This window comes from Lissotriton helveticus, chromosome 3_1 (genome assembly GCF_964261635.1).
Source record: "Lissotriton helveticus chromosome 3_1, aLisHel1.1, whole genome shotgun sequence".
Classification (NCBI taxonomy): domain Eukaryota; kingdom Metazoa; phylum Chordata; class Amphibia; order Caudata; family Salamandridae; genus Lissotriton; species Lissotriton helveticus.
Window position 1 is genome coordinate 1,787,313,774 of NC_136061.1, and position 13,239 is coordinate 1,787,327,012.

Sequence of the window (13,239 nt, forward strand, 5' to 3'; positions counted from 1 at the left end):
CGTCATATATTCCAAATGTCCACTGTCCCACATCAAAATCCAGTACCTCCCAAACAGTCACAATGTACATTGCCATACAGTCTGCAAGTAAACAAGAACAATGCACCGACATACATGCCATCACAATGTAAACATGCATCTCTACTTCACATTGCAGAGGGACAAACAACACCTCCAGCACAGCTGACCAGACAACTCATCAGTGATGCTGGAGAGGACCACCACACCTTCGACACGGACACCCTACAACAGCTCATGGGCATCCCAGCCAACCCACCACCATGAGCATGGCAGATAAGCTACATAGAGGAGACCCCTGCCCCTGCACAGACCACACAGCAGGAAGCACCCACCAGCACTGCTGGCTCCCAACACTTCACTGAGCCACACATGCCATTCCAATGCCAGGTGTCAGAATGCCAAAAGGAGGTGGCTGAACAGGTGTGGGTGGGGTTCGAACCCATGGAAGAAGAACTAGATCACGAACATGGGTGTCTCATTCCCTTCAGGGACCACCTAGACCCCACAAAGGAGACCCACACTGCAACAGAGACTCATGCATCTGCACATTTCCAGTACTGAACCACGCCAAGATGCACGCAATTATCATTCAGACACCCACGCTGGATTTGCGTATGACAGCCCAGTCCACTCCTCGTACGTATTGAATAGGTGACAACAAAGCTAAACGTCCAAGATCTAACCCTCTGCCTGTGGTGACATGTTTGCGTACCTTGTACACAGCACAATGTAATGTTGTAGGGCCCGGGCCCTCTTGCATACATTATGACCACAAGGACACACGCTGATAGTTTGTGGAACTGGCTATGGGTACATTCGCCCGGTCCCTTTATTGACAGAGCCACATGTACAGTGACGCCTGTGCTGGATGTGTGTGGGGTGAGTGTAAGCCAGCCCTCATGGAGTGGTTGGTGCTGACAACAACTACAACAGTGAAAACTATTGAAACTGAAACAGAATACACCAGCATTACAACTGCCAAGCATCAAGGTGGTAGCTGAAACAAGTACAGACGTCACCCAAAATGCAAACAGTAGTGTCCGTGAGTTGCAGTGCACTGAGGTTGGGGCACTAGAGCTGAGTATGCTCATTTAAAGAAATTGTCCAGGATTGTGTCCCTTCAGGATATTCCAGATGTAGCTTCAGTGGTGTGTGTTACACCTGCATCATCTCCCTCATCATCGTCCCAGGTGTCACACACTGCCTGAGGTGACATTGCTGCGTAACCTCTCCGAAGCACAAAGCTTAATCTGTAACGGTCCATTGGTTGTGGTGCACTGAGTTATTGGCACCTGGAGTGCTGAGCAGGGTATTAGGCAGATGATGGCATCCACGACAGGTGTGAGCAACTCTGTTAGTCTGCCTGTACCACTGTTTCGACTCTGGCTGTTGGCGTTTGGAGGTGGTTCTGGCCGTGGTGGCGTGTGCCTCCTGCGGTGATGCGACGCCCAGGCCGGTCAGGGCTAGATTTAATGTGTGAGCCCTGGTGGACGACAGTTGAGGCCGAAGGCAGTGGACAGTGCAGGGCCACAGACACATGGCATTGATGACCCTAAGTCCACTGACCCAGAGGCCCTCCAATATCTCATCAGACAGAGACCGTGACTAGAGCTTCACAGAGTCAGTGGCCCAGGTTGCACTGGACAGTGACTTCTGGTGCACTGAGGTAGGGCCATGCGCACTGAGTGGGTCCTCATCGATGTCAAAGGTGATTGTGGCGGAGAGTTGCGGAGGACAGTGGAAGGTGTCCTCCAGGGCATGCACAGGGCAGGAGCCATCCGAAAGCATCAAATGGAGGAGTGGAATGGTACTGCCTCGTTATTGCCACAAAGTTGGGGTCAGCTACATGAGGATGAGGACAACCCCCAGTTCATAGACTCTGACGCCACCTGCGTTCAATCAGAGTGTGTCCATGGATGTCGGGAAACAGACTTAGTGGCACTGAGTCTGAAAGGGGATGCAGTTGGCGATGAAGCATGTACAATGATATCAAGTCATTCATAAATAAATCAAGGCTCAGTTCCTAATGTGTGACCTACCCGAACACAGTGTGGGCCGGAGGCAGCGGCCAGCAGTGGCCCACAGCCAAGTGTTGTTGGCTTGCGATGCACAAAGTTAGTGACACCAGAGCAGTTGTTGGTAGTGTTCGATCACCTCCACAAAGATGATTCTTTTTTACACAGGACTGTAACACATCTTCCTCTTGCGCCTCTCCTTGCGTGAAATGATATGACTTCTTAAAACACACAAACGGGAGATACCCTCAAATCCGATACGGGACAGGGTGAGAAGTTACAAAAGAATTTTGGTCCCACTACACAAGCCTTTGGCAAGTAACTCAGAAGTCTCCTCTCGCCTACCACAGTAAGACTATGGGAGGTAGAAAGCTACTCGTAGCACACAAACCAGTCTTACTATAAGACACAGTGGTAGTCATCGATGTAAATTAAAAAAAAAAGAAATACCTTTATATAACACAACACATATAGAGCACAAGCACCGTCATAAGAGCACTGAGTGATAATGCACAAACCGATATTGTTGATTAAAAGTGATTCAATTTTATTCTTAAAAACAAGGTAATGCCTTGCATGGCCAGCAGCTTTGCCTGGGATGTTGGTTGTCCGCTGTGTTAGTACCATCAGCCTGTGGGCAATGGTGGTCAGGATGCCGAGGTTGTCCCTTTAAGCCTGTAGTGGGCAATGACATTCTCTGGTGTTGGATCTGTGAGGTTGGTGCGTTTTCTGAAGGTTGCTGTCTTTGTCTGTGGTGCCACAGTGTTGGCCCGGGGGAGAGGTGCGATTAGGGTCCGGTGGGGTGGTCCTGGGGGTGGTGGCGGTGGGTGTTGTGGCCCTCTTGGGTGTCCAGCCTGTATGATCAGTGGCTCCATGGCATCTGTTGCCCTTCAGGTGTGGCTCTGAGCTGGGCTCCCTTTTCTGGTGCAGTCTGTCATCTGACTTTACACCAGGTCAGACCAGGTGTTAATTTCCTGCTGCTAACACGCCTTATTGCATGTTTTGAGTTCATATCACTGATATGGCTGGTCGTTGAGAATATTGCGGAGTGGTGTTGTCGCCGCTTTTGGCACAGGAACGCCTACTCTGAATCTCATTAGTGATAGTAGCCGGGGTCATCTATGGCGATGTTTTTGCATCTGCTATCGCAGGTAAACTTGTGATATGGGCTCTTTGCACCATGTTGGGAATGGTGAGATAAATGTACCGCAACTTGGCTGCGATAAAGTGCCGATAACTCAGCGATAGTTACTTGAGAATATGCTTCACAGAGTTTAAGGCCTTCAAATTTGTTGATCCAGAAACCAGCTTTTTCACTTAAAATGTTGTTGTATTCATATTTCTTGTTTGTGAGGAGGGAGAGGGTATCTGTAGCTAGTTTTTTGATGTCTAGTGACCCCATTCGTTTTATTTCCTCTTCAGTTTAAATGAGAACGCATTATTCATTTTAATAATTTTAGCTTCATATCAATTAGTGTGGCTCTAAATGTTTCTTTGAGAGTTGCCAGAATGTATTTATATGTATATCTGGGGTGATGTTGTCTAGGATATAGTTTGGGGTCATTTATTTGATTTTCTTTGTATTTTCTGGGTTAGAAAAATCGTCTCTGTTAAAGTGCTATATCTTAGTTTGGGTTTGGTGTTCGTGTCAGCAAGAAGTGCATTAATACAAGAAGGGTCTGATCTATTGTGCGTGTAGTTTCCAGAGATGAGGATATACTCTATTCTGGTTTAGGAGTTATGCGGGCTGAAAAAAGGTGCTTTCTCTGGAGTCTGGGTGTCGAGGTCTCCAGATATCCTTAATATTATATTTGGTACCAATTTTCTGTACAATTTTGTGGACTTTAGGAGGATGATATTTACACTTGGACTGACGATCAAGGATTGTATCGAGTTGAAGGTTGAAATCATTTTCTACAGTGATGAGGTTATTGGAGTGTAGATGTCCTATATTATCTGAGATAATAAAAGAAGATGACATGAATATTAGGGCCATACATATATTGACTATGTGGAAAAATGTGTTGCCTCTGCTTAGAGTGGTGATAATCCTTCTGCCCTTTGTGCTAGAGGTGAATGATTCAAGTATGATATTGTATTTTTTGGAGATTAACATGATGACCATATTTTTTGTGTACTGCAGGGGAGAAGTTAACTTTGGAGATTAAATTGTTTTTAAAAGTATTGTCTTCCTTGTGTGCGATTCTCAAATTCTTATTTCCTGGAGTAGAAATATGTCACCTTTGCTTTTAAAGATGTAGTCTATTATTTTTGATCTCCTTACTGGATGGGTTAGTCCTTTGACATTCAAGGAGACAATATTGAGGCTCTTTGTGGGGCTAGCCATTCCAATGGGAGTTATGATGTAGGGTTATGAGAACTAGGTATTCTGACACAAGATGTTTGGCCAGATATACATCTCTATGCCTGATGGAGGTATCTAGTAAACCTCTGTATGTGAAGACAGCATGTGAATGAAAGTGGAGTATGATGTCTCTGAGAGTGAAGGAAGAACCTAGACATCAATTTGTTTGGAGCCAGAGTAAAATGACTTTCTCGATTCCAGGACAGCATTCCAATCATGTCAAAGTGGTTGGAGAAAAAAGTACCAACAATCTGGTAAAAGACTCAAAAGGATGGAGAAAATACAAGATGAAAGAAAATAAACCCTTTTATCCCCCTGCCCCGCCCATCCTCATAAACACCAACATAGAGGGAGTGACAGAAAAGAGCATCTGTCCCTCAGCAATGGAGAGGGTAGCATAGTCATAACTAAGATGTAACAGGTTTCAAGTTTCGTCTCTACAGGAGACTCATTATACAATAATAAGAACAACACTATATGAATTTAGTTGTAACACCAAAAGGAGAATTTCAAATACGGCAGACATGTACAGTTTATATGTGTGATAAGAGCAGGCCTGGACTGGCCATAGCAGGTACCGGGCATTTCCCTGGTGGGCCGCTAGGGTGGGGCTGGTTTTGGGCCCCTGTGGGGCCGTTTTGTTACTGGGGATCGGCAATATCACCCCCCTGTGACAAAATCGTTGGAAATCGACCCTTGCAAACTGCTCATCTGCACTCCCCTTCACCCTAGGCTGGCTGAGCAGTTTGCAAGGGCCGGTTTTAGTTCCCACTCCGGCCCTGGATAACAGCATGAACAAAGAATAGTTAATGGTAATCATAAGAGACAACAATCTTCTGTCATAAGAGGAAACAAAAAGAGGCACAGCGATTTAATTACCAAATCTATATAATGCTCACTACTAAGGGTGGGAGCTCAATCAAGATATTAAGTTAAATCCCAAGTAACCTGGCTGGTGTAGTATTGACAAACAGAAACCGAAGCTTCACCAGGATGCTCTTTTGAATATAAAAGCAAGATGAATGTTAGAAGCAGACCACAATTAATATACTCATTTAACAGTTGCAATGGTAGGGTTCACTGTAGGTTCAGGGTTAAGGGGATTTCTTTAGATGTCCATTGATGTACGTAATGTTTTCGTTTGTTGGGGGTAGAGAGGAAGAATTCCATCTTGTGGTCTGTGAGTTGGAATTTCAACAAGTCTTTGGGGTCCTCAAAAGTGTGGAACTTGCTCATCACCATTACTTTGAATCTCACCAGACCTACAAAGGAAAATATCAGGACTCTTAGATGGTCTCGGAGAGCTAAGAATCCCTTTCAGTTGTCGGCAGTGATTTTGAAGTAGTCTTGCGATACATGGATTTTGTGACCATTTTTGATGTGGTTGTTCTTGCACATGTAAGCCAATATTGTCTCAGCTTGTTAAAATCAGAGTGGTTTAAATACTATTGGCCTCGCCAAATTTCTGTGAAGTAGTTTGAATGTGGAACCCTGTGAGCTCATTCCAGTTTTAGTTTCTTGGAGAATTTCAGTCAAGTAACTTGCAGACGCCAGTTTACAAGGAATTCTTTGCAGGAGCCTGAAAATTCCTCAGGGCCTTCAAGAATTCCAAATATTCTTAGGTTAGCTCATCTGTTTCAGTCTTCCAGTTCAGCTCTGTCTTGTTTCATGGCTTTCAACCATGATTGTAGTGCTTGTAGATCCTTAGTTGCTCTGGGGGTCATTTGTTCCACAGTGCTCAATTTCAGTTATGCCTCTGCTATTGTGTTAATTTATAACATTGATCTCAGCCCTTATCGCTGTCATCTCCAGTTGCATTGAATCTGTAATTTACTTTGTAGATTTTGCCAGGACATTGACATCTGCAGTTTTTTCAATATCATATATGTTGTGCTGTTGATGTCACTTTTATTTTTGATAGGTGAGTCTGGTAGGGGTGACTCTACTTTTGAGGGCTTCAAGTGAGATTTAGATTCTTTATCTCCCATCTTGGACGACTCAAGACTGTGTCTAATGTTGGTATTGGCTGTGTATTTAGCTGAGCTATAAGAACTTGTCTTAGGTGCTGCCTTTTTTCTTGATCTGGAAGGTGAAGTGCTGCTATTTTCCTCTTAAATTCAGGGAGTTGTATTGATAGAAAGTGATGCATTGAGTATAGTGCAAAAGTAGTATTCGGTTCTTATCTGTTGAAGGATTATGCTGTGTAGGAGATCCTAGTGTGCTTGTCCACAAGGTTGCAGTGGCGGTGTGTAATTTATGACAGGATGCACCGAAAACCTATGTCTCTCTCTCTAACCCCTCTAGGAGGAGCCAGTGAGCCAGACAGATTTTGGTGAAGTAAGGTAGTTAGCTGAAACCTTTCTAGGCATAAGTTCATTGTAATATCTAACTGTGCACAGGCTATTGTTTTAGCTGCAGGACTTCCTTCTATTAATAGGCTTTGTCGTCTACATTTCCCCCTACCATCCCTGTTGTCCACATGGCAGATTACTCCATACCAGTATTCCTATTGGTGATGCAGGCAGACAATAGGCTGAACAGGAAGCCGCTCCTGGCATTAACATGATTCAAGTCACCCAGTGGGAGATATGAGGCTTTTGAAGCATAGAGGCCCCAGGATAGATGATTTTCATAGAAGCAAGCGCAATGTTTATTTGGGCACCCTGTTAGGGTCAGGCAGAGGTTTTTTCTCAAGTTATCACCAAAGTAGACAATGCTGAGGTTGATGAGGCACTGTAATAGTCAAAATATTACCTGCTGCGGGTCTTGTAGGTTGCAGGCACTCACATGGATATCCAAAGTTTTGTATAGAGCTTTGCTCCTAATTCAGTGCCGTTCTAAGGGCCGCTGGCCGCAATTTTGAGGGCATGTGTCTGTCAGTGGAAAGGGAAGTTTTTTGAGAAAAATTGCCCGTAGGAAAGTATGTCTTCAGTTAAACTCCGGAGGCTATGCGTTCATGCATTCCGACATCAGGAACCTCTGTTTATTCCAGAGAAGTGAAACGTGTAATGCTGAATCTCATGGCTTGTTTATGTTCAATTGTAACTCTGGTACTTGTATTATTACATCAATAAAAATATTTAACAGAAAAAAAAATCTGTGCTGCGTAGCTTGGATGTAGGAGCGCATGGCTAAGTAGCCATGCACTCCCCTGTGCAAGCCATACCCACAGTCTGTGTATATTTCAGGGGATTGAATCTTGGCAGAGACCACTAATCCTTTCATTTTGTGAGGTTAAAACAGTGAGTATCATTAAACCGAATAATAGGAACATCATCACATGGGTTGCAAAATGTAAAGTATGAAAAAGAAAAAACATATGAGGGAGAAGTGAGAACAGCAGAAAGCAAAATAATTAAAAGAAAGGATTAAAGTACAAGACAGGTGCAGCAAGAGACGCATAGAGCAATCCAAAGAGAGAGAAAAGTTAATTATTTGCACGAAATGACAACACTTGCAGCCTGATTCATCAAGGGGCCGTTTTGCGAGCCCCTAATAGCGATTCATAGCGAATCGCTATTAAGGACTTGCAAAACGGTATTCATGTAGGAATTGCTACATAAATAGCGATTCCTATATATTCCTTATTTGCGAGTAGCAATTTGCTACTCGCAAATAAGGAATAACTCCCCATTCATTCCTATGGGCCAAAAGGCCCATAGGAATGAATGGGGAGTATCCCTTATTTGCGAGTAGCAATTTGCTACTCGCAAATAAGATAGCGATTTAAAGGGTGCCAGGGGTGTCCAAAGGACACCCTGTAGCACCCCTTAAATGCACATTTGAACAGGTGTTGCGCACACACATGTCCAAAGGACATGTGTGTGTGTAACATGCAAAAGAAAAAAATGCACTTAAGTGCTTTTTACACTATTTTCGCAATTTACCACCAAGTCAGACTTGGTGGTAAATTGCGACCAAATATTGCAATTTCGCAATTTCTAATTGGTTGATGAATTGCATTTAAGGAATCTCTATTAGAGATTCCTTAAATCCAATTCCTCGCAAATATGCGAATTCTTAAATAGCGATTTTTGCATTTGGGATGATGAATCCCAAATGCAAAAATTGCACTCGCAAAAGGCAAGATTCTGAGAATCTTGCCCTTTGCGAGTGCAATTTAGCTTGATGAATCAGGCTGAAAATGTTTATAAAAGTGACATCCAGCAGGAAGGAAATAACAGCAAGAGAGACAAAATGGGAAACGGCACGAGGGATGAGAATATCAGGAGAAGGAAGAAAAGAGTAGAAGGGGGCTATTATGGAACAGGAAGATGAAAGAAAGAGATCCTCAATTAAGAGTGCGAGTCAAGGAAAGGCTAGAGTTAGCAGGAGAGATAAAGCGATAGCGTGGCTTAGGATGGGATGAACGAGAACGATGGAGAGAGGATAGAGACAGTGAAAAATCCTGGCACGAGAAAAGGTCACAGACAAAATACAAAAGAAAGGGATAAGAATAACAGGGAAGGTGACAATTGGAAGACAGCATGAGACTGAAAGATAGAAGCGGCAAGGTAAGTGACATAAAGTATGTGAGGGAAATAGAAGGGGAGATTAGAAGCAGCAGCGTGGCAGACAGCGAAAGATGGGAGGGTTTTCTTTATTATAGTGGTACGGAATGAAAGCAGGACAGAACAAAGAAAAAAGAGAACTTAAAGTGAGAGAGAGCAAGTGACAGATGAGGCGAGAGGAGATAAAGTTCCTCTCCACCAGGAAAGTGATTGGAGGGCACTGCCCTACTCTGTACCTGCGATATGGAAGTATGTGGATATCACAGCTTGCGATTCCTGGTTGGCCTCTCGCCTTCTGCGTGACGCACCACAGTTCTAGAACAAATCACATATGCAATGAGATTAAAAGCAACACAAAATCACTATTGCAGCACAGACGCAATCTGCATGGCAGCAGTGGAGGTTTGGCACCTCGAGTCACAGTCATTGTAAGATACATCATTGGAATTAGTGCAGTTGTATACATGTTGGACAATTCACCTTAATGTGAAATAGAAATAGATACCTTCAGAATTAGACGGAAGTGGCAATCTATAAAATGGTACCAAATACAAAGTTGCCTCGTATAGGGTAGGACCTAGCAGTAGAGCAACAGTAGTTTGGAGGTAGCACTAGAGCTTTGGCTACCCTCAGTGACAAGGCCCAAGTACACAATGCAGACGCCCCCCTTTCTGGTATACATGCACACACTCAAGGACGCACACACCACACCTGGGCAATTCTAATGTAGTTTTAACTTATTGCAAATTACAAGTATCTTTTTCACAGTTGGGCCCTCAATCTATTCTTTGTCATAATATTGTAAAGATTTGAAGAGATAATTATTCAATCTACAATACTGTGCAGTTTGTAAAATTAGCGGGCGCACAATTACCTCGTTACCTCAGTTTTGGAACTTAGCACAGATTCTCAAAGTTTTAGCGTCATGTTAGCGTTATTTTCTTCAATTCAAACCAAACGCTAAACCTGTTTCGAGCTTTACAAACCAACGCTAATTGGCATTAGCGTTTGTTTGTATGTATAAGTAATACAAAACAGAGCAAAATGCTGCTCTGCATTACTTTGCGCAAAGGGGTTGTCACATGGGTGGTACATGGGAGTTCCCATTCAAACATCCATGCTTTTTGACACTAAATCCAATCCACTATGATTGATAGAAAGGGTTTAGTGCCAAAAATGAACACTGCTGAAACGCAGGAGTCAAACAGAAATGTTTTCATTTCTCTATGGTCCGACTTTGCATGCTTGTTGCACGGTACAGTCAGGGCCGGTTCTAGGATTTGCGAGGCCCTGGGCTAAAAGGGAACGTGTGAGGCCCCCTCTAATTTAGATAAGTGGCCCCTTGCAAGGAGACCATTCACAGACACTGTGGGGGGCCCATTGTCCAGCATTTTTGTGCCCCCACAGATTTAACTTTCACTCCACAAGCATTTCTCACACCTTCAGTCCGATAGGTGTGAGAATTGATTGTGGTCTAAAAGTTAAAACTGTGGGTGCGCCAAAATGCTGGACAATGGGCCCCCACAGTGTCTGTGAATGGTCTCCTTGCAATTGAAGGAGCGTCTCCTGTCTCCCTCCCCTATGGCTCCGGACACCATCCCTGAGAGGCCCGGCTAGGGGGCCTCCTCCAATGGACCTTGATTGCAAGGCGACACCTTGCTGCCAGGGAAACAACAGGACACACCACCAGTGCTGGGCCCCATGCTGGTGGGCTGAGTGCGAGGCCCTGTGCAGCCGCCCACGCTGCCCATGCCTAGCGCCGGCCCTGGGTACAGTACACATACAAATTAACAGTATTTGAACTTGTCTAGGCATAGTTTTTTGTACAGGAAGGCTACATTTCCTGTACAAAACCTATGCTAGACTCAGGCACACACCCTAGCACTATGGCACTAAGCTGTGTGTCTGGCGCAGGGCAGCTGTAACCAGCGCTGGTGCAAGGGAGAGGGGAGGAGAGTGCCAAATCTCTGAATAACGCTCAAGAAAGGCCTCACTAGTTGTGTTTCATTTTTCCTTACAACTAAACATATGATGTTATGAATTACCAATCGTATAATTCTTTTTCATCTGATATGCTGCCTCTGACCGACACCGTCTTGGTGTGGGAACCGACCGACCGTAGGTCAGCGGTTCCGAACACAGTATTTCTCAATGGGAGCATGTGCCGTGCGCGGAATTGCCCTCAGCATAAGCTCCCATAGAGAAAATTGAGTTTGTGTAAATTCCTGCACTGTGTGGCAGGCACCTCACAGTGACTGCCACATGGTGCAGGGATTTACAGGGGGCACCATAGGTGGCCTCTCAGCCCCCCACCGGAGGTCACAGCAAGAAGGGGGTCCTGCTAGGGGCCCCCAAAGTCGCTTTCTGACAGACTTTCCCCATGCCAGAAAGCCCGACATGGAAAGCCTGTCGGGTGCCGACATCATAACCCCGACGGTAAGAAATGCCGTCCTCACAAAATTATGTTTAGTTTCCGACTGGCTGACGGGCTCATGGAGGGGAAAGACCGGCTGGTTTGAATTCCGACCAGCGTAATCCTAATCCGGCGGTCGGATTTCAAACCAAGGATGTTGGTCGGAAAGCCTGCGACCTGTGGACAGTGGCTTTCCGTCCGATATCCTAATGAGGGCCTTAGTGATTAACGTGCAAACATTTTGCAGCATAGGGGTATTTTTAAATTCAAGTTGGCCATTGCGGATGCATAATGTGCAATTTGATACAAATAGACTGATTAATTTAAACGTGACAGCCAGAAAGGCATTTCTAATGTGCTAATTTATAATCAGGGTGCAGCCATCCTTGCCTTTATAGGAATTCATCCCCATTCTCTACACATAATTTTCCAGCCCAGCACCCACCTCTGAGATGGCAGCTCAATAAAGATACATGTACACAGTGAATTGACATTATGGAGGCTCCAGACTTTCAAGGACATTGCTCACCAATATTTTTCACCACGCGCCCTAAATGGCTGCAACTATTACTATTCATTACTTAACCGGTCCAAGCTTAAATCCATAAACTGCTTGCACAACTATCTCTTTTCAAAAAACATCCCGCAGTTGAGGAGCGCGATGGGCTAACTAGTACTTTTAGCAAGTGTGTAGTTTGCCTAAGGCAGTGATATCTCTCAGACTTGAGATTTCCTACAACGTTTACAACTCAGTCTTTACCGATATCAGATGTTTGATAAGAAGTCTTCACAGGATCTCTTGATCTGACTCGGTTGTACCATTACGTTTCACAAGTTAAGAGCTGATAGCCAAACATGTGCTCAAGCCCATCTAGTATCCAGCTTACAGACCTCCTCCAGCCTGACACCGTTTTCCAAACATTTCCCATTAAGTATTTTTTTTAAATTTGTTTCTGGGTAAACCATTTCCTTTTTTAGAGGCAACTGTAACCTCTATACGTTTTTGCAGCTACTTAGTGTTTGAGATATCACCAGCATAAAGAATTATTGTCTGAAGGGTGCCAATGATTTTTTGTAGCAAAAAATCAACTGGCGAGAGGAGATCAGATAATAAAATGAAGAAAAACGTAACCATTCTTGTTTCAGGCCATACTTATTTTCAGTTTTTGTCAATTTAACTCCTCTCCTCAATAGATGAAAATAGATTCATGTTCTACGGTGTAGTTCTACCAGAAGTCTCAACATAACAGAATTTAACTTCAAGAACTATCATTTCATCTAGAGATGCACTCTAGGAATACTGTTGATGGCAAGGAAAACATTAACAAGCGTACATTAAATACAACCAATGCAGTATGTTATCAGGAGTCATATGCCACTCTTGCTATAATAGGCAGATATACCCAAAATGTGCATGAAAGTGTGGGTTGTTTCTAGCAAGTCTGTACACATTTCTGTCTTTAGTGCTCTTCGACCCACCAAGAGACAGGGCAGGATTGTGACTACATCCTTTGCTGCAAGTTTCAACATCATAGCTATTTTAACTCTTTCTTGATATTTTCTGCAATGCAGAACTTGGCATTTCTTCCACCTCTTAAAAAAAAACATTTTGAGACCCTAACAAATGTGTCCATTTTTCAACAATAAAAATTGATAGAATTTAGCATTTCATCTTAATACTCAACATTAAAATGGTTGTTAAGCCACTCTGTTTAACTGTTACCTTTTGGGATACAGTCTTTCTAACATTTTTATTTGATTCCACATCAAATTTTACCATACCATTTTTCACACTTATCATCTTAAGTGTATATATTATTATCGTTTGTTATTGTCTTATCGACCAATTGTGAGCAGATATCATACCCTTGATTATCATAAAATAGCACCGGAAAACTACTAGGTCTGGAATGA

General features: G+C 43.7%; 1 protein-coding gene across 2 annotated transcripts in view; it reads right to left on the reverse strand.

Moving 5' to 3' along the window:
• LOC144823811 (uncharacterized) overlaps nt 1-13,239 on the reverse strand; it is a 194,712-nt gene that overhangs the window by 50,016 nt on the left and 131,457 nt on the right. For both annotated transcript variants that reach the window (XM_078682663.1, XM_078682664.1), the window contains exon 8: nt 9,149-9,227. In XM_078682663.1, the coding sequence (XP_078538789.1) occupies nt 9,149-9,227 (79 nt within the window). The remainder of the gene's footprint in view (nt 1-9,148; nt 9,228-13,239) is intronic.